At 36.6% G+C, this 27,742-nt stretch overlaps 1 protein-coding gene across 1 annotated transcript; it reads left to right on the forward strand.

Annotated features, from left to right (window-relative positions):
• The first annotated feature begins 5,911 nt into the window (after positions 1 to 5,911).
• Positions 5,912 to 26,670, forward strand: LOC139143581 (lymphocyte-specific helicase-like). Its single transcript, XM_070714025.1, has 19 exons — positions 5,912 to 6,026; positions 7,813 to 7,916; positions 10,072 to 10,208; positions 10,683 to 10,934; positions 11,189 to 11,254; positions 11,596 to 11,671; positions 12,086 to 12,183; positions 12,926 to 13,006; positions 14,011 to 14,175; positions 14,718 to 14,900; positions 15,115 to 15,329; positions 15,691 to 15,919; positions 16,498 to 16,659; positions 17,284 to 17,438; positions 18,060 to 18,285; positions 20,007 to 20,126; positions 20,630 to 20,746; positions 20,887 to 21,046; positions 21,968 to 26,670. The coding sequence occupies exons 1-19, from the start codon at positions 6,019 to 6,021 to the stop codon at positions 22,243 to 22,245; spliced, it is 2,832 nt and encodes a 943-aa protein (XP_070570126.1). The 5' UTR covers positions 5,912 to 6,018; the 3' UTR covers positions 22,246 to 26,670.
• Positions 26,671 to 27,742: the final 1,072 nt, after the last annotated feature.

The raw sequence follows: 27,742 nt of genomic DNA on the forward strand, positions 1-27,742 counted from the left end.
TGAAGTTTCTCAAACTATGGATGTCTGTGTATAGATATAGGATACATGTTGAAAACCATCAGAACCAACGCCTTTACCTCGTCTTTTTTTTGTACGTTTTTCAAGAGAGAGATCAAACTGTTCCTCAAATTTTGCCAGCTTTTAATGAGATCTGTAAAATTCTCATAACGAGGTGGTTGATGATAAAGCTTAACACTGTACCTGACCATTGTGATAGATAAATGAGGTATTTATTGATCATAGATACCTAGCGGGTGAAAAATTTGCATGAAAAGCGTACGAGTGTCCTAGTATGCAGTCACATCTAGCATCTTGAAAGACATTGAGTGGGTGTCAGTGCGTTGCGCAAGACTGCTTTCATTCAATGCTTGACCTGCGTGGGCGGCGGTAGGTGTGCTACCTTACTTACACTGAGGTGCGGCATAACTACCGGTAATGACTTAAATACTGACCCAAATTTTTTAAAAGTTCGTCGGGGACACATCCATTGTTAAACCAGTTTCTCGGATGATTTCTCATACACGCGTCCGGCTGTCAATTTACTAATCTTATAAATTTGGCCTATCTCCAATGTCATCCAATGTGTCCATCGCTCTGGCAGCTGATCTGTATGTAAAGCCTATGTAGACATAGCACACATACCAGAACACAATGTCATATTGGAAGCCAAACATCAATTTGGCTGTACTTGAAAGGTTGGTCTGTAACCACTACATGAAGAATCCAAGAGGTACAATTGCAGTCACAGCATGATCCCCATATGTTGGAAAAAACTGCCAAGGCTTGTAGTCCAGTATGCCTATTCAGTGGTCCAAGAACTGTTTTGGGTATGACATGAACATACACAGATACCAATCCTGTACTTATTTGGAAAAATTTTGCCACAGAAAGTCATTCAAGTAGTTTGAGACATGATAGAGTACACAAGAACCATAATGGTACTTTTGAAGCTATTCTTTTAACACGTAGAGAAGCTTAGGGGATTTTGATAGGAAAGTCATTTTGGGAGATGCCACTGACACAACGCAAAGAGTTATTTACATCAATAAAAAAACATTCAAAAGCCAGGTGATAAAATCATGGATGTCTTTTTCAGAAACTTCAGCATACAATATACAATACAACACCACTCCAAAGTAATTAAAAATTGTCAGCATTTAACACATTGACTTTTTTGCTAAATATGACCGAGAGACATTTTGATATTGATAAAAATTATCAAATGAGTAAAAGATGATACACATGGCAAAATATTGTTTATTTAAATTTTACTGAAAATATGAAAAACATTCTTCAACTAACTGAACAACCTGGTACAGTGAAGCTAACCTTGTCATTTTTATGTCAAAACAAGGTCTATATTATAGTACACATACATAGGAAGAGAAATATTAATTTTTGCAAAAGTGAAAATGCAAAAGTAATGATATCTATGACAAGGATCGAGAGGTACCATGTGTGTGTTTGATTTTTCAATCAATCTGCTAATATTCTAATGATAGAGATGTACATTAATATTATGTTCAGCTGCCACTCCTTGCCGCTACCAACAAGTCTCTACTTGATGGCACTCTGAGCATGAAGGAGAAACGAGTGTCAAGCAGTGTTGCGCCCTCTACGAGTAAGTGAGTAAATCTTTCGAAAGACTTAACGAAGGTTTTATAGTTCTTATTAATAGAGGGCGCGCTGCAACTGAACGTCGTTGCGTTGTCAAAGTAAACAGCAGGCGTACTTTTCGTTGATAGAATGGTCCACATTTTACACAATAAAAAGTCTCTCTCTATCTCAAAAGGTGGGTAAATACTTTCCATCTATTGAAGTTATTTTTATTTACTGTCTTCTCATACTCAAATAGATCATTAGTATTCATTACTCAGCAGGCTGTAAGCTTATTATGAAAAAAACTTTTCTGAAATGAAGTGATATATCTTTGATGACTGACTAGATCGTACTACCTAATGTTACGACAGAGCCTTTTCGGTGGCAGCATCTGCGATCAGTAAATGGTTGCCGTTTGCAATTTCTTTGTGGATGGTTTTACTTGAAGCTATTTTCAAGTGTCAACCCAAATAAAACTTAGTGCGGAAAGGAAATATGGCGACGGCTGTAAAAGTAGTGGTGTAAATTAGCTCACTCTAAGGATTAAATTTCATCGGTCAGAACATGATGGCTACTATTTCCTTGTCCAAGTAATATCGTGGATGCCATGCGTCAATGCATTCGCGAAGGGTTTCCGACATGCAAATAATGATAGGCCTAAATGATGATAGGCCTAAATTTTAATTGCCCGCGGTATACCGATCATTTTCAAGGGATACTCTGATTACATTATCGAACATTCGGTCAATAGCAAAGTTAGAATCGAACATTCCTCAGCATGTGACAGAAAAATCACATTTCCCAGATTACTTCAAATTTTAATTATTGGGTTTCATATTCCAACAATTGAATGGCCGCAAAATGTACCGCACATGCTGTAAATTCTGAAAAGTTAGATTGGTGGAGTTTGGTTGTAAACAGAAAAGCACATGACTATCTTGAATTTCCAATACGTCGATCGCCATACGGGATATCGATACATTGGTACATATAGGGATGGACCGAAAATACAAGTGTAAAAATCATATAGGCAAATGGGTTATTGCCGAAATACCGATATGTCGATATACCGATTTCAACTAGATATATCGTTCGGTCGCGAAATATCAAGGATTCTAAAGGGTCCCAAAAAGGTTACCGCGGATAATTAAATTTGAAGTAGATACACTGGGAATTCGACTGAATAACAGTAAATAAGTATAAAAAATTAAAAAATAGAATGTCAATAAAGAAAAAAAAGAATAAACAAAAACAAACAATCACACTAAAACAAACAAGTAAACAAACAAACAAACAAACGACTGACGAATCATTTGTGCACTTCCATGACACAGACATTGTGAGAATTCCTTGAAACGGACTAGATTCACCTTGCCCCCCCCCCATGCTAAAGCACAGGGAAGTCTTGACTGAATAACAGTAAACAAGTAAATAAAAATAGAAAAATTAACAAAATAGAAGAAAACGATCAAAAAATAAAAAATGACAGAATGAACAAAAACAAACAATTGCAAGTAGACAAAAACAAGAAAGTAAACAAACAATCAAACAAACGACTGACGAATCAAGTGTGAGACTTTCATCAGACTAGATTCACTTTGCTATGACATGGTCTGAGCACACTGAGTCACCTGTGGTCTATTCCGCTCTGGGCCTATTCGCCCCATAGACATGTGTACATATGCCTTCTTCTCGGGCATACGATATGTACGCATGTCTATGGGGCGCATAGGCCCAGAGCGCGGCGGAATAGACCACAGGTGACTGTGGTCTGAGGATCTTGCCATAGCAAGGAAGTCTCACAAAATCGGTTTCATGGAAGTCAACGATGTATCCGTCAGTCGTTTGTTCGAACTTAGATCTTTGCTTTGTTTGCTTCTTTGTTTCTTTGCTTTGTTTACTTATTTGTTTGTTTTATCACTCTGTCTGTTTGTTTCTCACTGTTTCATCCTACCTCTCCCCTGTGTTCCACCACTGTGACCGTCGTTTACATGTAAGGCTGAGGGGTGCACCATTAGATCGGGGAGGGGGGTTCCAGAAATAATACAGAGTGACAGTCGTTTCTCATATTAATAAATTTTCTTCCTCCGCTACATTTGTTTGGGAAATCATGGAGGAGGAGGATGGAAAAATTTCGGCATTCAGAGTAATTAAAGTGTACCTATACCTATCGACGCATTACACCAAAATAAGGGACTGGTCAGTTTCTTCGGCCTGGGGGGGGGCGGTGGATTATTTTTTGCCGACGTCAAAAAGTGGCTGACCCCCCTATTCCAAATTTTGAAAACAGGGTGACCCCCCTATTCCAATTTTGAAAACAGGGTGACCCCCCCCCCCCCGGCACGTGACATAGGTAAAAAAAAGGTGGACATAAATTTTATATATATATATATATATATATATATATATATATATATATATATATATATATATATATATATATATATATATATATTTTATATTTACATTTTACATATATATTTATATTTTAAATAGTCATTCTATGTTTTAATAAAATTGTTAACATGTCAGTTGTAAGATAGGAATTTCAAAGTGTCAATCTTAAAGTTTGAATACAGTACATTTTGAATGAGCTGTATTTTGAATGAGCTGTGAACGTATTTCACACTTTCTATGCTTAACCAGATGTCCTGAACTGTTGTACAGAAATGGATGTCAATCATTAATATCAAAGAGGAAAAAGCAGTGAATCAAAAACTTTGATGGGTGTTAAGACTTGCCAACCATCCAATTAAATCTCCTGAGGAGCCATAGAGAGCTTTTTTAGCCAAATCTGATGTGTACAGTGTCTGAGAGGACCTTTTCTTGTAACATTGAAACCATAAAAGCACAGCTAATAATGACAAAAACTGCCTTTTTAAACTGTTATTTTTGTTCATAAAAAAGCATCTTTCTACAGAAAACCTGTGACACAAAGGAAAATAATTGCATCAATGAGAAGGAAAGATATCTTGTCATTTTTCTATCTCTAAAATAAGTCACTGTATCAAATATATATTGTGAAATATTGTTCATGTTGCTTTCTCATACTGAATTCTCATGGAGAGAACAGAAAAGTATCAGGAATTTGTCATCCTTTTCATATGAATGCAGATTTCATAATGTACACTTTCACTTTGCAAACATCAAGATATCTCTGATTTATCAAAGTATGGCGCCCGAAGGGCGCGCCGAAAAATATGAAACATCCTGATATCTCTGATATACAGGCCCTATGCCTTGTATATTTAAGTCATGCACCTGAAGGGCATGCTGAAAAATGTCTGATATATTAAAGTAATGAGCTTGAAGAGCACGCTGAAAAATATTGAACATACAGATATCTCTGATGTATGTATGCTTGATATGTTAAAGTTGGGCGTGCTGAAAAATATGACTGATTATTAAAGTTACGCGCCCGAAGGGCGCGCCGAAAAATACAACTGAAAGATGAAATTTGTGGCTGACACTAGCATTTTAGGCAATGATGAGCCTGTGTCAAAATTCAAAAACACACTGACCCCCCTATTGGGTATTTCAAAAACATGGTGACCCCCCCTATCACCAAAGTCAAAAACATGGTGACCCCCCCCCACCATGAATCCACCGGGCCCCCCCCCCCAGGCTGAAGAAACTGACCAGTCCATAATAACGCCGTCTGTCACTAAGCTCAGACGCAATGGTTGCATAACCTAAATACAACCACACCTCTCAAAATGTAATGGTGTAGTCCTATATTATAATTCGGTTTGGGAACTTTTCGACGGTGGACAAAGGCTTAGTACAGGGTGCCTGCAGGCCTCTTGTATGGAGAGATCTGATTGTATGTGTAACCATGGAGGTAGTAGACGACTTCCATGGTGTGACAGATTCGTGCCAAGAAATTCACGAGTAGCCTAAAGTGAAAAAAAAAAAAAACTAAAAAAAACTAAATGCCACAGCATAGAATAATTGTCGCTTTCGGTTGTGTGAGACAGCTTGTTTTTTATTACTCATCCAACAGGTGTTTGTTTGCTTGTTAATGTATTTTTTACATTTATTTATACGTTCACGATATCCATCACGAGTGAATGATAGCATGAACTGAAATAAAAGACGTATGAACTATTTTTACAATAGCTTCTTCCGGTTCACGAGTGAATTTTTAGAGTTAATAGCGAACATTTTCCCGCCAAGTTGTTTTTCCTAATCCAAAAGAATGCCGTCTCTCAACGCTTGCAAAGAGCTTGATAAGTGTTTGCAAATTTGCGACGTGCTTTTCCGGTCTCGCGCGTACGCGGCATCTTTATTCATTACTCACTGTCAGAAATGGCGGGAGTTTTTAATCACGTGAGTGAGTTACGAAAACAGCTGTCACTGGTCTGCTGGCTTGTGTTGATGGTCGGTCGCCGCGCGGTGAGCTCTTGATTATTAACGGAAATGTCGAGGTAAGCTTGAAAATTTTAGTCACAATTGCCCGAGATTACCCCTATAATGCTCATGTCGGATTTTCTTGTTGTTTGCATTAATTTTTTACCGAAAAGTCTTGAAATGTTTGTTGTATGGGTTTAAAAAACCGGAAGCAAATATGGAGTCCCCTCTTTTACATGTGAGGCCTCGGTTCTCATTAGAAAAGTTCGTAAAACCGAATGCGCGCCAATGTTGATCAAGCTCCGTCAGATGCCTTGGTAAATAAAAAGAAAGTAAAAAGTTCTAGACGACTGGAAAAAAGTCATGTCCAGTCCATGAACGCGATAAAGAGTAGATATGAGAAACACCACGCGATGCAGTGTTTGTGCATTCCAACAACATTGACCTGGGACCTTTGAGTGATGGTCGCTCTATGTCGCTGGATCGCTTTGCCGGGCTTGCAGTGAAGTCTACGAGACCTTTGTTTTATCACAGTCCCTCCCGTCGATGGCAATTTTCCGTAAGACGTGGGCTCACATAGAGATAGAAATTATATCATAAGTTTACATTCACCGTTACTCAGTAATTGTATGCACACGAGTATCGCAGCAGTTGCATAATGCAAACTGAATGGAGTTGTGTAAAGCCTTTCTCTCTATTGTGTTCTGCCATCACATTGATTTACTTTCGTAACACAAGATTTCTCAGTGGAATATCTTCTGTGATGTGGGCATTGATTTTCCCCGTTCCCGCTGCCTTTAGGGGAAGGTTCTTCCTTCCGCACTCGAATATGAGTTAAAAACTGCAGGCCCCGCCGTGCTCCACAATTTTGTACGACTATCAATGGATCCGCTGCACTGAAGTACTGTGGTACTGTATGCCATGCGAAGAGTGATTTACAAGGTGCAACTGTTGAAGCCCAGTGCCCCTGACACCGAAAAATCGTCCAACCACACATGTTAACACTAAATCAAACCAATATTATACAGCTTGTATTGTATGTAGTGTGAACCTACACTGCATTGTAGTGCGGTATACAGCAAAACTAGTGAAAACTAAAGTACATGGTCGACTTCTCACCTCCAGAGCCAGTAAAAACTGCAATTTTGTTTCTCCCAATTGTGGAAAAAAAAAAGGGGGGGGGGGGGTGTTATGAATATCTTTTATACAACATAGACATAACTATACAAATGGATGTTTTGATTCTAATTGTTTATTTACACTAGCAAGAATTATTTCTAATACATTATTGAAGCGGATGCTCATATTGCAGGGTTAATTTTGTTTACACTACAACACGTTCCGCGCTAAATTAATTTAATGATTGTTTTTCATTAAATGCAGCAATGTGGGCATCACTTGCGGTCACCAACAGATATTCCAACAAACTGACATTTCTGCACCTCTTTATTACTGCAGTTTAATGTCTGACACTTCTAAAAGTGTGATTGTTATTGTTTCAATAAGTACATAGGCATTAACACAGTACCAAGTACCCCAATCTAAAATGAGTAATTTATTATAATCTTGGTTAAATATTTTTGCATAAAGGAATGAACTCTGCCAATTTGTAAATCAGTACTCAGAAAGTTGAGTGTCAGGCTTGGACAGTCCCTCTATGTGCATTGTCTTTGTCAATTGTAAAGCCAGTTCTTTTACAACACCCTTGGCAGTCAAAGTCACAGTCATTAAGTATGTAAAGCTACTTTCTGGTTCTACAGGCTGATAGAAGCATAGAAAATGCCTATGTGGTGTGTGAATGGGAATTTCACTGGCTCATTCTCTTGTTCTATTGTTTTACATGTGCTTATTGTGAATTCCCAGTGAAATCAAGATGAGTGAAGATCGCAAGTCGCCGTCCATTGTTGTGGAACAGGCAAACGAACCGGAGGAAGCTGCACACCAAGAAATACCAATGGAAAATCAAGGTAATCACTTTTTTCCTCTGAAAATGCCAAGCTTCTAAAATGGTGAAAATTGTTATGTGCGAGTAGCAGGGCTCGACGTAAGGTCAAATCATCCACTAGCCCGAAGGACTAGTAGCAGTTCATTTTTAGTAGTCCTAAATGAAATCTACTAGTCCTGCTCAAGCAAAGCCAAATGTTGCTCTCATGTTGTAAAGAGGTGTATATATGACCATTCTCATATTTTTGTCGCAAAGGTTTTTAAACCCAATAACTAACTTTCATGCAAGACTAGCACATTTGCTTACTGCAAAATGTTTAACTTTGAATCATATATAAACCACAAAAATAACCTGAATGAAATGTCCTGTGTAGGAGGAGAGGTCATGAAAATAGCCTATTGCCATCAAGAATAAAATCAGAGGTAGGGATGAATTTGTTGGAAAATCCTTCATAGCTCAGGTAGTGCGCCATTAATTTGCAAAGAACATGTTTGTTCATGCTGGGGACAGATTTGTTTCTCCAGAACTGAAATTCATACAGCCATTCACAAATGTTCCTGTGGAGTGCCTTCATATTTTTGACATATATCACATTTTAAAATTGACCAGCTTGTGGGGAGGACCTCTCATTTGTAATAATGGTTTGTGAAAAATTTTGTTTTTAATAGTAAAAATGTTGCATTTTACCATTTCATGTGCTTGTGTCTTTTATGAGTTTTTGCCAGTTACTGGTAACAAAATGTGATTAGCACAAAAATAACCCAGAAGTGATTGGATACAACAGTTTGATACACCCATTTCATACGTTGTTTATTCACTACTGTTTTAAGGGTCACTTCACTATTATTGCCCCAATAATTTACACTTTTCCACTAAAATGGCAAAACAATAAGTTGCTAGCACCAAGTTATTATCTGTGAGGAATTCCCTCACCTGTACAAGCAGTAGCAACTTGCCATAGCACTGTTTTGGCAAGCTAGATGGCTCTTTTTAAGATCAGCTTCAATTAAGCTAGGGGGTCTTGACTATATATGGAGGTCAGCATGTGGAGGCATTCTAAAGCAGGGTCAAGCTGGCTACGAACTATCGGAGGTGTTGTTTGGGAATGCCCCTGAAGAAATCTTGAGAAAAATCTTCTTTGAAAGGCAAGGATACAGTGTTTGAACGACATTGTGGGGTTGCTCATGTTTTTAGGCGAAGTGATGAGCTTCAAGCAAACCAAAAATACACGATGTGCAGACAATTCTGTTTGATGCTCAGCGTTGCATTGAGCCATGTTTCCCGGGGCCATGTTACTGGCATGTACAGTACAATTTGATTCTCCGTAGCAGGTAAACTGTTTCATTTTAAGTTGGTGATCAATAAAGTTTGCTTCACTGTTTCACTGTCCAATTTGTTTGGGTAAAAGTTAGTTTTTTTTATATAAAATGATCGAGGCTTGGTTCATTCTTATCGAATGAGTGGCCCGGCGTCCCATTAGTTTTGTAGCGATAAACTTTCCTGGACAGCTACGGAACTTGAAAATTGCACTAGTCCGCAGGACTACCTCCGAAGACATTTTTACTAGTCCTCTTGAAAATTTACTAGCCTCGGGCTAGTGGGCTAGCGCTTATGTCGAGCCCTGGAGTACTCCACCAGTAATCATCAGTCTGTTTCCAAAAATTTAGAAGTAGCGACTTTCTGCAATATAGCTTGAAGACTCACTGGTACAAAAATGGCATATGTTAGCAAGACAGACAATGCCCTTGATTTCCCAGTTTTCATTTAATCATAGGATAATTTCCTAATTATATGGTAAATCCCTGGTCTTGAAAGTCAGTAAAGTAAACTTGTCCAAAAGAAATTTTTGATACCAATGGTATCACAATATAATTATACAGCCACAATGTTTGGAGATAAGACGGTGAAATAGTAGCCTGTAGATCTACAAGAATGAAGCAGATTAATTTGATTTTAATCATAGTATGAGAAAAATGTAATTTATAGAAAATGAACCGCAGCAGTGATGCATTCACCATGTGTGTTTTTGCAAAGTGATAATTTAAGCATTCGGAATTTTTCCCTTTCATGATATAACATATGCTGACAAAGTCGATATCACTGAACTCTTATATAACATGTCCACTCAACACCTGCTGGACATTTCCCATTAATCAGATTTGTTCCAATTTCTTAAGTGCCCACCATTGAAGATGAGGAAATGGAAGAGATAGCAAGCATACTACCAGATGGAATATTAACCAAAGAAATGGTAGAAGAAGAAAAACATTTACATCAAGAAACTATTGAAGAAGAAAAGAAACTTCAAGAAAAGGTTTGTTAATTTGTTCCTGGCTCTGAAACTAGATAATATGTAACATTTTACCAATCTTTATGAATTTTTCTGTAATTTTTCGATAACTTTGGACCAAATGGACATAACATTTCAATGGCTACAATTTTTGACCAACATTTTGGGGAAAATACCAATTAACTTGTCTAGATCTGCTGGGTATGTTATTTCTAATAAAGGCCACAAAAGTTGATTTGGCACTCAAAGGGTTAATAATCTGTTTTTCACATAAGTGAGTTAAAACAGATAATCCAGAAAATGTGAATTTCAAAGTTTTGGAAGTTTTACCATGTAATCTCAAACTTTTGCAGAGTCATATTCACATTTTCCTTCATACATTCACATTTTCCTTGATAGTTAATCAGCATGTAATTGGACAAGATATGAGCAAAGATGGTTAGATTTTATATATTTCAGTGCCAGTTTGGTAAGCAGAGATCATGATTGTTGTTACAGGCACATGAAGAGATGGAGAAAGAACTAAAAGAACAGAGATACAAGAGATTGCAACATTTACTGCAGAAGAGTAGCATCTACACCAACTTCCTTCTGATGAAGATGGAGGAACAGCAGGATAAGGAAAGGAAGAGACAGGCCAGGCTGGAGGCAAAGAGAGCAAAAATGGAAGAGAAGAGAAGAGCTGAGATGGAGGAAAAGGAGAGAGCCGAGAGGGAAGAAAGAGAAAAAGCAGAGAGAGAAACACAAAAGGTAACGTCTCTGTGGAATCGCATTCTAATGTCCCATGTATACCGCATATCATTTGGATATTCAAACAAGTTTTGAATTCAGCAAAAAAATTTTGTAGTATGAAATCCTATTATGTCGTGAGGCTTTGAAAGGTGTAATGGTATTTTTAATGAGCCAAAATGAGTGAAGTTATCCAATAGACTGATAAATTCTGTGCAGTGTGCTGTTCTTTCTAGTAGCCACCTTGTTGATAGCAATTTTCCCTCTGTTTACAGGGAACAGATGAGCCAGACGGTGGATGTAGTATGGAGTTGGAATCTAGCCAGGGTGCTGAGTCTCAGGTAACTAAAATAAATATTCTCACATTATGCTCCATTCATTTTGAAAATTGAGAACATCAACCTATCAATCAGGTTTGTTTCCTATGATTTGATATTAGTTTCAAAACTAGTTTTGTATAGTAAGTGTGTAAAAAGTCACAACTTGTAAGTTTCCATGACAAATTTTCCGTAAAACTTATTCCAGGTGTTGGTTAGTGAAATGACACAAATATTACTGGTATTATCATCGGTTTACTTGTTAGCAGGGTATATTTATGGTGACCTCAAACAGATCAAAGAGACGTGAGCCTCTTGAGTTTATACTAATGACATGATGAGAATGTCAAACTTATATTTTTCAGAATTCCCAGGCCTCAGAGCCAAGTACTAGAAGAAGGATTGGTACTAGAGGTCAAACAAAGAGGAATCAAAAAGAAGGTAAGACCAATTTGTATCTCAATGTATTTATATCAATGATTTGCTGCAGTTTGACTCTGAAAAATTTGTATGTCATACTTGATAAGACTTGACTTTGTTTCTACATGTAACCAAAGGATATTTATGTTTAATGTTGGTTTATAGATTACCAATCTGACACGAAAAAGTGTTAAAGGTGCTCAATGCAAAATTTGACCCGAGTCAAATTTCACAACTTAATTTAATTAGGGGAATGAAATGTTTCAAAAATTCAGTAATAAGCTGTCTGTATGTGCAGCCATGAAACTTCCCTGTAACCTTTGCAAGTAGATATGAAATAGGTCATTAACATGGTCAATTAGAAGTTTTTACAGAATTGTGCACTGGTTTCTCTATTACTGTGCTGATACTGTAAAACTTTCAATACAACCACAGCAACACCAAAGACAGATGACGCCAATGCTACAAAGAAGGGTCAGAAAAGAAAAGCAGAGAGCAAGAGTTACAACATTGCTGAAGTCTTAAACAAACAGGTATTCTATCACACTATCATTTATATGATGAAATCAAGAGACATCTACCATTTTTGGAAAGTTGATGACCTGACCTACTTCTAATCCTTTCAACCTCCGTCCGTATTCCTAGTGAGTAGATCCAACTGGATTGTGTAAATCCATTCTGTGATACCAACAGCCTTATAGTTAAGTGGTTATACAAGTAAGATTGTTAGTAAATACAATTATCTAGGTTGTTGCATTGATTTCCAATATTGGTTGGAATTTTTATGAGACCTCCAGATGAGTTTGTAAAGACCTAAGGTACCATTGTATGATCTTTGTTTCATTGTCAATGTTTGACAATAAGGAAAGGGAATTTTCCAGTCTGGTCAATCTCCCATCATGGAATATTAAGGATTTCAAATACTTTGTATTTTTCATTTTCAGTGTAGTAGCATATCAAACTTACAAAAGAAGTGAATAAGTCAAAATTTGTGTTTGCAATGTCAATGTTAACAAGATAGTCATCATAATGTCAGAAATACATGTATTTTATGTTTTTATCTCCTTATTGCATATCTTTTGAGATAAAAAGGATCATCGTCAGTCTATCTGTGTGTCTGTCTGTCTGCTGCAAAATGTGGAGGACTGTATTTTTTCTGGATGGGTTTTGTACTGAAGCTTTGAAATTGTTCAAATGAACACACGAGTCACAAAATGTTTGCTGTTAACAGTAACAAGTATAGGTTTGATTTACATGCTTCATTCTTCATTTCAGGAATTAGAAAGTAAGAGAAGAAAAATTGGTGACGGTAGTGACAAGGGAATTCCTGCAGCAGCAGTGCAATCAAACTCTACTGTAAGTTGACAGCTATATGACTTGATTCATCTTGTACCTTGTAATATAATATCTGTAAAGCAGTGAAAAGTACTGGCCATATAGTGTGTAGTATGTGTGCAGTTCAGTAAGTCTGCTGAAGTCAAGGATGTCAAACTTGCTGATTTCTGAAAGCTGATATTTCAAGAATGTCAGTAAGTTATTGAAAGATTTGTTGAAACTTTCGGAATGATGGTTGCGGGAACAAAATATGCTAAAAATATCAACAAGTAATGGAAAATTTGGAACAATTTGATGCACGAATTTAAGTCAAGGTACCGCCACAATATGGTCAAACAAAAGAGCAAGAATACAAGAGTAATTTGGTAATATACTAAGGACAATGATGTCAGAAAATTAGAAAAGTTATTGTCAGATACAATGAGGATAGGAGAATGTGTGAATACCCTTGAATAAAATAACTCTGTATTTCAGACACTCGTCTGTAAACTGCTTCATGAGTGCTGTTTTTGGTTTGTGCCTGTTGTTTAAGGTAGAACGCACCTCGGGGACAGACATTTGGACTCTCAAACTTTTACAATTCTCTTCTGATATACTACATGTGGGGGTTCATTTTAAAGCTCTTGGTGAAAGAAAACTTTTCACCGGCTTAGTTTTTAGAAATTCGAAAATTTTTATTTTTCTCCATAGAGTTAACACAGGGATGGCGGCCATTTTGAATTTCTAATATCGGTAAATCTTGGGTAATTTGTTTCTCTAGTACAAAATATTGCACGGTAACCCCCTATTTTTATTCTTGATTTTGAAAGAGAATGTATAAAAGATTCCTCGAGGAAAGTTAGAGCAAAAGTTTAAGTCTTTCACTTTCGAGGTGCATACTACCTTAACCCTTTCACCCCCAGTTCCCTGTATACAGATCCAACTTTACCATAGAAAACAATGGATTTGGGACAAACCATGGTGGTGAAAGGGTTAAATGAATACATCTGCTAGCTGTCTGACTTTCATTATCTTTGCCTTTACAGAAAGAGAGTAAAGGGAAGGCAGAAGGTGAGATGAAGAAAGCGGAGGTTACAGCTGATACTTTCAGCCGTGTAATCAACGGCGAGAGAGTCACTGACAAGCAACCTGGCCTGTTCTCTGGTGGTGTGTTAAGACCTTATCAGATAGAAGGAATGGAATGGCTCAAGGTTTGTCTCTCATCCCTGTGCGTTCAATAAAACATGAATGTAAATACCTCTGTAATTGTCATATATGCTGATGACATCAATTGCATTAGATCCATCAAATGAGTTTAGAATCATACTACGACAATTTCTGCTGAAAGAAATACTGAATAACAACTTGAACTTGCAGGAAAACCAGAGATAATGAACTTGCAGGGAGACCAGAGACCAATTTCTGTTAGAATAAACTTTATCATAGGCAACATTTTCACCACCATGGTTTTACACAAACGCACTGTTATCAATGGGGAGTGGAAATTTATTTACTGGTAATTGGGCTGAACAAGTTTTAATTATGTTAGCTTCACCAATTACAAACAAACATTGTATTGATAAAAGTATGTTAACTGGATATTATGTGAACCTACAGATAAAGTGATTTTGTGATCTGATTGAAAGCAAAATTGGTTGCCCTGACCTTCACAATATCTTTAACTGGTAGCTGAACCAGGTGTATAATTGGTTGACCTAACCTTCACAATGTCTTTAATTGGTTGTTAAACCAGGTGCTGTATGAGAATGGAGTCAATGGCATCCTAGCTGATGAGATGGGTCTTGGGAAAACTGTACAGTGTATTGCGCTATTTGCACACTTAGTCAACATGGGAGTACCTGGTCCGTTCCTTATCGTTGCACCCTTGTCCACCTTACCAAACTGGCTGTCTGAATTCCAGAGATTCACTCCAAAGGTAAGTGCACAAGTGCAAAGCTTCAATAGCCCTGACCTCCAAACCTGGAAATTGTGTTTCATAGAAGCTGTCCCATACCAGGAGCAAATCAAATACAGTCAACAGAGTTCTTGTAAGAAATTGTCTTTCAGTAACATTTATCGTAAACACACCATTTAAAAAAAAGATATGTTATTTAGCAGTAAATTATTCCTATATATCCCACTTTGTTAAGGTTCCAACAGTACTCTACCATGGATCCATAGATGACAGATTCCGGCGGAGGCGTGATATCGGTCGCAAACATGGTGAGAGACAGACCCATCCAGTCGTGATAACATCGTACGAGATTTGTATGAATGACCGCCAGTTCTTGCAATACTATGAATGGAAGTACATCATCGTTGATGAGGGACATCGTATCAAGAATCTCAACTGTCGGTTGATAAGGTAGCTAGATATCCATTTGACTTCAGAATGTTTCCAAAGTACAATAATATGATGACATAGTGCCCATGTGCTTATTTTGATGATTTTCATTCCAGTTTGTGATGCTGTTGGTATATAATAGCAAATGACATAACAGAAATTGTGTTGTTCTTATCCTCCCTCCTTTTTAAAAATTTGTGTGAAAATTAAGTATCCCAAAGGTAAAACTGAAAAGATGTATGATTGCATATTTGAATAGGAAAGATGTAGGTTGACCAGCATATTTATACAGTTGCTGCTCCCTGTCGGTGTGTTAATTTCAGACAACCTGCAAATTAATTTAAAATTTTGAAAATATATCGGTGTCTACTGATTATTATAGGGAATTAAAGTTGTATCGTTCAGCCAACCGACTGCTACTGACAGGCACACCACTCCAGAACAACTTGGCCGAGTTGTGGTCCATGTTAAACTTTCTCATCCCAGAGGTGTTTGATGACCTGCACAGCTTTGAGTCCTGGTTTGATTTCCAGTCCCTGACTGCAGAGGGCGGTAATGAAGCTGTGGTTGCCCAAGAACGAGAACAAAACATTCTTTCAATGCTGCACCAGGTAACAATAATGCTGCTGTTCTAGAAGCAAAAAAGACTTGTCATAGTTAGCAACTGTAATGTGTAATATGGAATTTTACAAAAACTTTTATATAATTAACATTACACTAGTATTGATAAAAGAATTTGAATATTTCAAGTGGAAATTTCCATTTTATGAGATAAACCCCAGTAACTGCTGAAGTTTGAAGATTTATCCGTTGCTCTAGTTGTAGATAAACAGTGACAGGAAAATTGATACGATCATACAGCTACAATCTCTTTTGTTATCATATGGTTTTTAAAACTTTCTTTTATAATGAAAGGAGACAATATTTATAGATTTCAGTTGAAATGTCAGTAACCATTGGACAACTATTATAGACAGGCAGAATATGAGTGTCCAGTCAACATTTACTGTAGTACAGCAACGGAAAAAGTTTTGTAACAGACAGCAACAAAAAATAATGAAATTGCTGATAGTACATACACTGTTGCACAGTGAGAAATGTGTGCTTTCTGTTACTAGCATACTTGATCATTTGCATTTCTTTATTATTAATTTTTACATACGCATGTTTATGTTTTTCTTTGCTCCAGATATTGACGCCATTTCTACTCCGTCGTTTGAAGACTGATGTTGAGCTGTTTATACCTCCTAAGAAAGAAGTACTAGTCTATGCACCCCTGACTAAGTTACAGCATTACTATTACAAAGCCACTGTTGACAGGACTATCCTTCATGAAATAGAAGCAAAAAAGGTAAAAAGTGACTTCATGCAATACACTCCACACTCTGGTGGTGCATTCAGAAGGGCTTACACCACTGTGTCACATGTGACTTAGCATAGCAATGGTCTATGAATATTTTGCCCCGCATCATATTGGCATTCTTTCATATTAGAAAAAGTAGGCCCTCAACATTTGCCAAGATCTGATACATATCAAGGTGGGTATGAACAAAGTCTTGTGCATCATTCTTTAATTTAACATACAGGTGCTATCTTCTTGTATGTTGCACACTATATCCTTTCAGACGCCCATGATTTACAATGGTAGTCACCACATTTTGGCAAGTTATCGCTGTGTTACAAACCCGTCTTAGAGTGCCACAGTGCTACTGCAAACTCTCCCAATAAACTTCAAAGGTTTCATATCCATTATCCAATCTGTTCCAATCTTAGCTGTTTCATAAGTAGTCTCTTGAAAGTCTGGTTGACACAAAAAAATGATTAAACAGCTGTGAATGTACAAAAAAATTAACTTTAACCCGATAGTTTTGAACTCCTAAAGAGAAGTAGAACTATAAAAGGTTGTAAGATGACTCAACATTGTCTAAAAATGAAATCTTATCCGGAGTTCCAAAACAATGTCTTTACATTTCAGAAGAAGAGCTTGGAGGTTGTGGAACTGAACGAGAAAGGCAGACCAAAACGCCGCTCAACAGCAAACCCAGTCAATTACAAAGCCATGCTTGGTGATGATAAACAAAATGACGACATTGTGGCGTGGTTTCAACAATTCACCAAGAATGCCGGCGCGTGAGTAAATGCATCTATCAAAGGGTTCCTTTTTGTGCTGAAATGCGGCCTAAGGGACTTGTGCATCACTGCTGTTAACCCTTTGCGCGCCGAAGTCAATTTTCATAAAAAATATACCTCGGTTAAATTTTGTCTGATTTTTGCCAAATTTTTGATAAAAAACTGTGGTCAATGAAAAGTTGTGTTCATTTGGTCCAAAATTATCAGAAAAATAACAGAAAAGATCATAAAAATTGGTAAAATGTTGCACTGAAATTTTGGTTGGAAAAAATACAGCACTCAAAGGGTTAATCAACTTTACCTGACAGTGATACATGGATTGGGCAGGATAAGGGTGTTAGTTAACCTTTGCGTTCAAACATCAATTTTTGTTGCCTTTATACGATAAAATGCTGTCAATTTATTTTCAAATTTTCCCAGAAACTTTTGTCAAAAGCTGTGGCCTATGAAAAGTAACGTCCATTTGATCCAAAATTATCAAAACAATTACAGAAAAGTTTATAAAAATTGCTGAAATATTGCACTAAGATTTGAGTACTAGGAAAAATTACGGCACTCAAAGGGTTACAATTAAACAACTGTCGGGATTTATCAAGCCTGCTTTTCTATCATGCTTCACAGAACGGAGAAACTCGAAGAAACGCCAAAGGTGCGTTCAGAAATCAACATCAAACTACAGAACGTAATGATGCAACTGAGGAAGTGCTGCAATCACCCCTATCTGCTGGAATATCCCATCAACCCAAAGACAGATGACTATCTCATCGATGAGAAGTTGGTACAGGCTAGTGGTAAAATTTTGCTGCTGGAGAGATTGTTACCAGCCCTGAAAGAAAGGGGACACAAGGTAAGACAATGATTCATCAGACTGACTTAATCATATTATATTACAGCTTTGTCAATACCAGTGAATTTTGCGACACCATTCCCCAGATTATCACTGACAATGCATCCAATTATCCAGCATTGTGGTCTCAGATGTTTTCTCCATGTACAAATTCACTGGCATGGCCAAAACTAAAATAATAGCAATAATGTACCCCCTTCCGGCCCATAATGGACTCCAGTAAACTGTGCACTCCATAATGTTGTACTCGGTTTAGCCTCTCATATTGTGTCATGCAAAGTTTGCTTTCATCCATTATAGGCTGGGAGGGGGTACATTATTTCTTAAATATGTGTTTCCCTTTTGCATATTCCTTCTTAGCTACTATAGACTATAGTCTATAGAAGCTATTGGGATGGGTATCCGTCCGGCGTCCGTCGTCAGTCTGTATGTATGTATGTATGTATGTATGTATGTCCGTTTGTGAGGCGTCCGTCCACTCAAATATCTTGAGAACCGCAGTACTTACTGATTTGATATTTGTTGTGTAGATGAAAAATATGATTTTGAGAAAATATTTTTTTTAATTTTTTGATATTGTTGAAAATAGGCAAATTAATGCCAAAAAAGGTGTTTTTGGTAAAAAATCTTCTTCTTCATAATCGCTGGTCAGACAGCTTTGTTATTTGGTATACAGGTCCCTAGGGGTAACCCAACTTAGACTTGTTCAAATTGTGATGAAATATGCAAATCTGTATTTTTAAGGAATTTTTTAGTCATTTTTGGTCAAAATTTGACTTACATTGTATGTAATTCTTGTACTGTATAAACCCTACCAATTCACCCAGAAAAAAATAATTAATACGATTTTAAATAATTGAATTAATTAGGAAATCATCAAAGCCAAAATAATTTTAGTGTAGAATTATCAGAAAGTTCAACTTTTTTTGACAGTTCATAGTGAAATGCTTACCGTCTTGGAGGATTAAAACATGTAAAGGCAACTTTCCTGAATCCCAACTTTGACATATTCTGAACCGTCATTTATTGTGCCCTGTATGTTATCTAAAAGAAATTGCTCAAAATAGTCAATAGAGATAGAGATAGAGATAGAGATAGAGAAAGTTCTAATTTCCATTTATGGTTGACTTGGTAAGGATAAAATAAAATTACTTTTTGAGGAAAAAAATAGAGTGGTCAATTAAAAGAGTGGTCAAAGTGATAGGGTTTTTATGGTAAAGCTGGGCTGTATAAAGATTCCTCATGTGCTATTTATAGCAATTATGCAATCTGTGTAAACAGTGCAATGAAAGTGTAACATGATTCCTTATAATGCTTTTGATGACCTTGAACTTCTTAAGTTTCAAACCTTTGTCTCTTCAGTGTGCTTTCTCTGAGTATGTACAGTCTCAACTTATTAAACAGAACTCACAATGTTAATCAAAGATATCCACCTTCTTCATCAATACATGTGTCACAAAAGGTTTTCTCTACATAACTCAACAGAGCTCTGTCAACTGTTGAGTTGCTTGTTCTTTCAAAACCGCTGGTCAGACAGCTTTAATATTTAGTTTACTTGTCCGTAGGATGACCTTAGTGAGATAATTTCATACAGTAAGGAAATACTTAATTTTGTATCCATGTCTATAGTAGCTTCAGGGACTTTGGCCCTATGTTTATAATTTTGTGTTTCACGTGATCATATGAGTGCCTCAAGGATTATTTCTGTGTCCTATTTTCAGATTCTGATCTTTTCTCAAATGACAAGTATGTTAGACATCTTACAAGACTACTGCTACATCAGAAGTTACACATTCTGTCGTCTGGATGGTTCTATGTCCTATACTGACAGACAGGAACAGGTAAGAAATTGCAAAAAAAGAACAGATTCATGAACAGACAAACATTTAAATGTTTTTGTCATCATGCATGATTTCCAAAGTGGTAAACAAAAGTGGTAAACAACAACATGCTAAAATTAATACTGTCTTGATAAGGTACTCTACAAGATATACAAAGTACCGGTAATTTTATAAAATTTGTCTATCTTTAGTTTAACCCTTTCACCAGCGTTCAATATACCCTGTAAAGATTGAAAAAATTGAGTTCTTGAATTTGGCGAGCAGTTTTCAAGGAGGAAGTTTGTGATCAGAGACAGCAGAGGGCCAACTCTTGAACCTCAACTGGCATGATTTTTAACCTGTTGCACATTGGCAATAGTAATTTCTCTAACTGAAAACTCTGATGATTCTTAACACCGGTTGGATTCTTTTCCCTGACGTAGAGAATTATAAGTGTGGTTTGTTGTGAGAAGTACGATTGACTTGCTTTGTTGATTTAATAAATCACTGCTTTGATCTTTCAGATTGAGGAGTTCAACAAAAACAAGGACATGTTCCTGTTTCTTCTCAGTACACGTGCTGGTGGTCTTGGAATCAACTTAGTGGCTGCTGATACAGTTATCATCTATGACAGTGACTGGGTGTGTACAGCATTTTATATCTCTTTACTGTTTTACTATGACACTGCATAAGAACTTTGATCATATATACTAAAAAGTATGAATGAAACCCTGTTTTATATAGTTTGTAACAGCTGCCTGACTTGTTTTATTTTTGACAGAACCCGCAATCGGATCTGCAAGCTCAAGATCGTTGTCATCGCATTGGGCAAGACAAACCAGTTGTTGTGTACAGGTTGGTGACTTCAAACACTATCGATCAGAAGATTGTGCAGAGAGCGGCAGCTAAAAGAAAACTGGAAAAGATGGTGATGCATCAAGGTATGTGATTGGTTAGTGTTATTTGCAAAAGATGGTGATGCATCAAGGTATGTGATTGGTTAGTGTTATTTGCAAAAGATGGTGATGCATCAAGGTATGTGATTGGTTAGTGTTATTTGCAAAAGATGGTGATGCATCAAGGTATGTGATTGGTTAGTGTTATTTGCAAAAGATGGTGATGCATCAAGGTATGTGATTGGTTAGTGTTATTTGCAAAATATGGTGATGCATCAGGGTATGTAATCAGCAACAAAATGTTACTTGCAAAAGATTGTGACCTGTTAAAGGTATGTGATCGGTTACCGCTATTTGCCAATGATGATGACCCACCAAGACATATGATTGGCCAGGTTACTGTTATATGCCAAAGGTAGTTATCCATCTTGTCTTGCGACTGGCTACTGTATTTGCTACAGTTTGTGATGTATTATTTTCCTCCAGTGAGATGTCCACTAACTCAAGCAAAACTTACCAATTCAGGCCTTTGTGAGTGATTTTAACCGCTTGAAACTAAAAATAGTATGCTGTATACCCTTGACGCGAGAAATCAAAAGTACCACAAGAAATTGCCAAGAAAGTGTTCAAATTGAGTTCACCAGACAGCAATAGCTGATTGTTGGTAAAAACTTTCCCGGCATAGTTGGTAGTATGGCAGACGGTTCTATAAAGTGTAAAGTGCAGAGTTCCACATGTAAAATAAGATCTGCGTTTTCATTCATTCATTATTTGTGACATTGAAAATGGGTGTATTTTAACATGTGTTGTGAGTAGTAAACAGCGAAGAAAAGCAAGTACATGGATGATGTATTCACTCTCTGATGCTTAGATTTTTATCTTAAAAATGTAATTTGTTTATTTCATGATTTGAAAGCTTCTATTGCTTTGCCTTCAATGTTATATCATAACTTCATATTCTTACAGGAAAGTTCAAAGGCGGCGTGAGTAACATGGAGAAAGACTCCAAATCTGTGATCAATCCCAAAGAGCTGCTCGAACTGCTGCAGTCCGAAGACCACGATGGGGTTCTGAAGAGTGACAGCAACCATTGGATCAGCGATGAAGACCTGGAGAAGTTGTTGGATCGGAGCGACTTGAGGAAAGAACAAAATGACAGGGAATTGGAGGCAGAGTCATCATCCGTCTTCCAAGTTATAAAAGATGACAGTGGGAAAAGCAATGATATTTCATTGTCAGTGTGAAATAATTAACTGATTGTACTGTACTTGTGCATGGGAAAAGTGAGAGTACATGTCTGTTATGGACAGAGTGAGATTTACGAATTATCAAGTTTTGAGGTTATGTGTGTTAAGAGCAATGAAAGAGAAAAAGAAGAGATTACCAGCTTTCCATGTTAGTGACCAAGAGATGTTAGAAAATTCACATGCCTTCTGTAGCTTTTATTATGGTCCACTCCAAATCATTGTTGATACTTGTACCATGGAAGTAGCACACAGGAGTCGTCACAACTCGATTAATTCCCTTAATCATCCATTGTTCACCTTTTTCTTCTTGTTTTGATGGTCATGAGCTTTTCAAGCATGTATGTCAAGTATACTGCTGTGGATTGTACTGTACCTCTTGGCTATGGGTCAAACTTTTAGTCTCTAATGTCCAGCGATGCTACGCAATGTCATGTTTATGATGAATCAAATGACCAAGAAATCCGTAATAACAACCAAATTTCTCTAAAACTCAGCTTATGAGTATATTTGTCTTCCATATTATTTTTTGCTAATATTGTTTGGAAAGACCAGAAAAACTTGTTTGCAAGTCCTTCTTGAATAGCTGGAAACGTACATCTTCCACTTTGATGTCAAGTCAGTTGTGACTCCTGTGTGCTACCTCCACGCTTGAACTAAACAAAAAATAGATGACTTCTTTATAGTTGTAGCAATTGGAGAAACAGACAGATACAATAGCTCCGAAGCCTCTGGGATACAATAGTGTACATTGTTTGATTGGAGGAGCAAGTAGATGTAAAATTGTATGATATTTGTACATGTGTTTAATCACTTATAATGTAGTAGTAAAATGTGAGAGAGACAGACTTCTACTGTTATATTAAATTTTTTTTGTATGACTACAGATAAACCTTTGATTTAAAAGGTTGAAGTGTAGTTGTCTTGCATTTCATCTAAGAACTTTTGAACAGATTTTTGTTTTGCTTGGTAGTACCAAATAGCACATGTTTCATAGTCTCTGCACTAATGCATATTTTCTGTTAACTAACACTCAGTATTTTTGTTTCAAATTGTTTTCATCCTTCAAGATAGTATTAATTTTCCAGATATATTCTGTCTCTTTTCTGGGACAGAATAACTGCCCCTTCTATATGTCTTACAGGCTCCTCGGAAAGGTTGCTAATGAATGTCTTTTATATTCATGTCAAGTTTTGACGAAAGTATTGCATATTCACCGGATGACTTAGGCGCTCCAATCCTAACACCCCTGGTTCTCTGTATATAAGCCCAATATAGCTTTAGGGAACAATAGGGTTTTACCAAGATTTGAAAGTGAAAGGGGGTTAAATTTAAATATATGATATTAGAAGTAGTGCTCCCAAGCAATTGTGAGATCCCTGATGGGACCCTATTGAACGAGGATCTGTGGTCACCAACATGTTTTTTGGAACCACAGGGGTAATATCGCCCATTGTGATATAAAGAACATCTTTAAATATATAGTGATTATTGTATTTGTACAGATCAATGCAAAAGGCCTTATGTGGCTGCTGTTAAACTTAACATCTTTTAAAAGTACATTATGGGGAAAAACGTTGAGATTAAAGTACTTACATGTACTTCGAAGGTACTATTGCAACATATCAGCTGAGCATTACAAGCAATTCACTGCCAACATTTCATACATGGTCAAATTTTTTTGAGGGTATCTAGATGAAAGCTTTACCGTTATTAACTATTATATTGAATGAAAACTTATTTAAAGTGGCTAGTTTTAGAAATGTGTATGGTTGAATGGCTAATTCATTCATTTAATGTCATACATAGCCATGCAGTTCAAGTATTAAACCAATGTCTATACTATACTACAGAAAACATACAAGAAGTTCTTTTTAAAAAGGCAATGAAAAGTATGATATAAAAAAATATTAAGTCGTATAAAATGTACCAATATTTGAAAGTCAAAATTGCTGCCCACCGCATAGTTAACTTCATAGGGAAAATTTAAAGTTTGATTTTTGCTACTAAAAAAAGAAGCATTGGTATATAGTCAATTTCCTTTCTTCAGCTAAAAAGCAAAAAGGGACAAAATTTGGAGAACTGATCTCTAAAATTATCAGCCTGATCTTATTCAGCCAAGTTGAAGGGAAAACAGTAAACTTGTACAGTCAGTACTTCAAATACTCATAAGATGACAGTCTTTCAGAGCATTGCATTGCAACGTTTCATATAAAGGCCCAATAGCTGTATTTTTGTTGCATTTTTATTTCTATAAGATGGTTTGAAATCAAATGCAACTTTTCATAAAAATGTTTATCAAAATGTCAGCACAGAATGTCTTTCAAACATTGGTAATGAATGCAAGGATTGAAACTGACATTTTCCGAGACAATGTGGTTTAAAATATATAGAATGAAAAATCTGTCCAAAGAATGGCTGGCCTTTTTTTGTGTGGCTTTAAGGTGCCTTTACAGTGACATATCAGAAGTCCCTCGTCATTCCATTCATGAGCGATGTTATTCAGTTTTCAAAACGGTTGGCCGTACCACTTTATGTAGTATAAAGGGTTTGATAGGTAACATAATTGTAGGGTTAGAACTTTGATATTAAAATGTAGAGATATTTATTAACAGTATTTAAAAAGCAACGTTATCTAGTGTTTTCACATGCAAATTAAGAAATTTTTTCATGTTTTTTTTAATGTTATTGCTCATCACTGCCAATGTCATTATGGCATTCTTGTAAGGAGTTTTCTACTTTCTTTGAATTTGGTAACATACAACCACCTTACAGTGACATTCTGATCTCAACCTTCTGCTGCACCCTCTCACCCCCACTTGTAATCACTGTGGTCCAACTTTGCCACTGAAAACAATGGGATGTAATAACTTTCAGTGATGAATGGGTTAGTGCTGGGGTTTTCAGGTGCTAGTAGAATTAAATCCTTAAATTCAAAATCAGGCAATGTATTGTGTAGAAACCAAACTGAACAGTCAACAAAGGGCCATTTTCCACAACTCTCATGTGGTGGTTCCAAATGTTCTATTTTCTAACCTTATGCTGTCTTTATCAAAACCTGTTTAACTTCATTCATATCACAATAAAGGCAAAACTTAGTTTTCTCAAACCCATATGATGTTTATGACAAACCATCTCAGACCTTGTATATATGTTGGAACAAAAATCTTCATTTTGATTACTTTTCAATCATTTCACAGACCAAGTTCCTGGATGTCACCGAATCTTGGTCATCACTCGTAATTTCCATAATACTGTACTCAGAACCTTTTATGCATTACTCAATCTCTGAACAAATATACACAGATTTATAAGTTTGAAATATACACATACCTGTGCACTCTGAAATGGGTGCAGGGTACAATATGGATACAGGGCATTTTGACACTTTATCCTGTAGTACTGTAGTGAATAGAACCCAAAAGGTTTAGTTTAATGTACAGAACCCAACATTTTTTGTAACTACGAAAGAAAAATCCTAAGATACTAATCAGAAGTACAAAGACTTGCTCTTCAAAGAAACTATGGTTAGTCTTTCTGCAGCGTTTATTAAAATAACAGACTTTTGTTTATAACTTACATTTTACAGCAAGGAGTAGAATATCAATGTTATAGTTGATTCATAGCCTAAGAATGTTTAAGTGTTTTTTGTCACATACCATATCAGTCTTTATGAGAATATCACAGGAAGTACTTATATTTTTTCACATCATTAGCCTTTTGTTTTATACATTGTGCTACATCAGTAATACAAGTCATCAACTGCAGGACAAAATTTTACTAGACCTAAGTTATGTTAATGATGAATACATGACATTCTGTGTCAATAGAGAAAACTGATGCTGTGTAACAATTCAGGTTGTTACACTGAGTCAATCTGAATTGTTACACTTATGTAAGTAGTGTTACAATTCTCAGAGGAAATGGTGTAAATTACACCAGTGTAACAATCTAAATTCTACTGTAGTATAAGAATACACTGATACAATGGAACAATTCAGATTGTTACACTGCATTGATGTAACAATCTGAATTGTTAAGCTCATATATGTAAGTAGTTTTACAATTCATAGTGTAAGTTCTGTTACACTGAATTATAAGCTACATCAGTGTAACAATCTGAATCAGTGTAACAATCTGAATTGTTACACTGATACAGTGTAACAATTCAGATTAGCATACTTTCAGTACTCTGATCATCTGCCATGCTGGCATTACTGTTTTATGACAACTTCTTTGTGCTGTATACAATTTGTAAACTGCTGCTACTAACAGTTGGAAAAAGAGACGTACTTCAATGAGCAATAGCATGTTTGAAAGTTATTCTTCGTTAAGCTGTTTTGCTTTAATCACTTTCCTGCTTGAGATGTTCATGTATTTTAAATAATTTAGTTGCAATAAAATCATGAAATATTCAGAGAAAAATCTCATTTTATGTGTAATTTTTCCTATGTGAAGGAATGTTTCTGCTGTAATGCCCTTTGAACAACGATTCATGATTTCCACCACGGTACTTATAACTTTAAAAGCAGGGTCTGCTTTTGCAGTCTCATTTTTTGCACCTTGATGCAGAACTTGACACTCCAATCTAGTTAAAATCAGATGCAGAGATGGGAAACACAGATTTGTGTTGATTGATTATACACAAAGACTAAGTTCTAGGAATGGAATTACTGATGAGCAATTTCCTACGCCATGCATGAAGAACATAAGCTGACCTGAAGGCCCTCAGTAATCAGCGCCCTCAGTAATGTGGCATGCCTCTGTAGCTCCCAGAGCTATCTATAATACATCCTCAATTTGTCAAATACAGCACTGTAACAAATACAATTCATTAGTGCGTATTGCATTTCGATGCAGCTGTAATCAGATTACAAGAAAATTGAATTGATCAAAACTTATGCTACCACAAGTGACACTTTTCTAAGAGATATGTTACTGAATCAGGAAATTTATCTTTTATCATCAGTTTTCACTGGCTTTAGAATGGACACAAACTCTGTAGTATTGCTGTCCCCAATAGGTCATAAGGTAGTGTATTTATCCAAGGAAGTAACTCGCCCACATTTATTAGGTCTTACTTCAGAAGTTCATCACATCTGAAACCACCCCCCCCCCCCCCCCCCCCCCCCCCCCCCCCCCCCCCCCCCCCCCCCCCCCCCCCCCCCCCCCCCCCCCCCCCCCCCCCCCCACGACACACACAATCTCATCTTTCACATGTTGCAAGAAAATTGTTTATTATTGAGAGCAATGAACAATCTGAGTAAAATCTGATGTAGTGATGGCACACCCCTACAGTGGAGAAGACAACAAACAAGAAAAGCAAAGAACAAAAATATTCTTGCCACTTCTAGATATGTTACAAGTCTGATCATGAAATGCACAAGGTTCTGGTGGAAGCGCTGAGACAATATTCGGTAATGTTTCTTTAGTTGAAAGTATGATTATATAATATTATGTATTATATCATACCAGTATATTGATGGTGTAAATACAG

Source organism: Ptychodera flava, chromosome 11 (genome assembly GCF_041260155.1).
Source record: "Ptychodera flava strain L36383 chromosome 11, AS_Pfla_20210202, whole genome shotgun sequence".
NCBI classification, from domain to species: Eukaryota; Metazoa; Hemichordata; class Enteropneusta; family Ptychoderidae; genus Ptychodera; species Ptychodera flava.

Bases quoted from the DNA above. Each gene is read 5' to 3' on its own strand.
- LOC139143581 (XM_070714025.1), top strand. The intron at 10,209-10,682 runs GTTTGTTAATTT...TTGTTGTTACAG, and splicing joins AAAAGAAACTTCAAGAAAAG to GCACATGAAGAGATGGAGAA. The intron at 20,127-20,629 runs GTAAGAAATTGC...TTGATCTTTCAG, and splicing joins ATACTGACAGACAGGAACAG to ATTGAGGAGTTCAACAAAAA.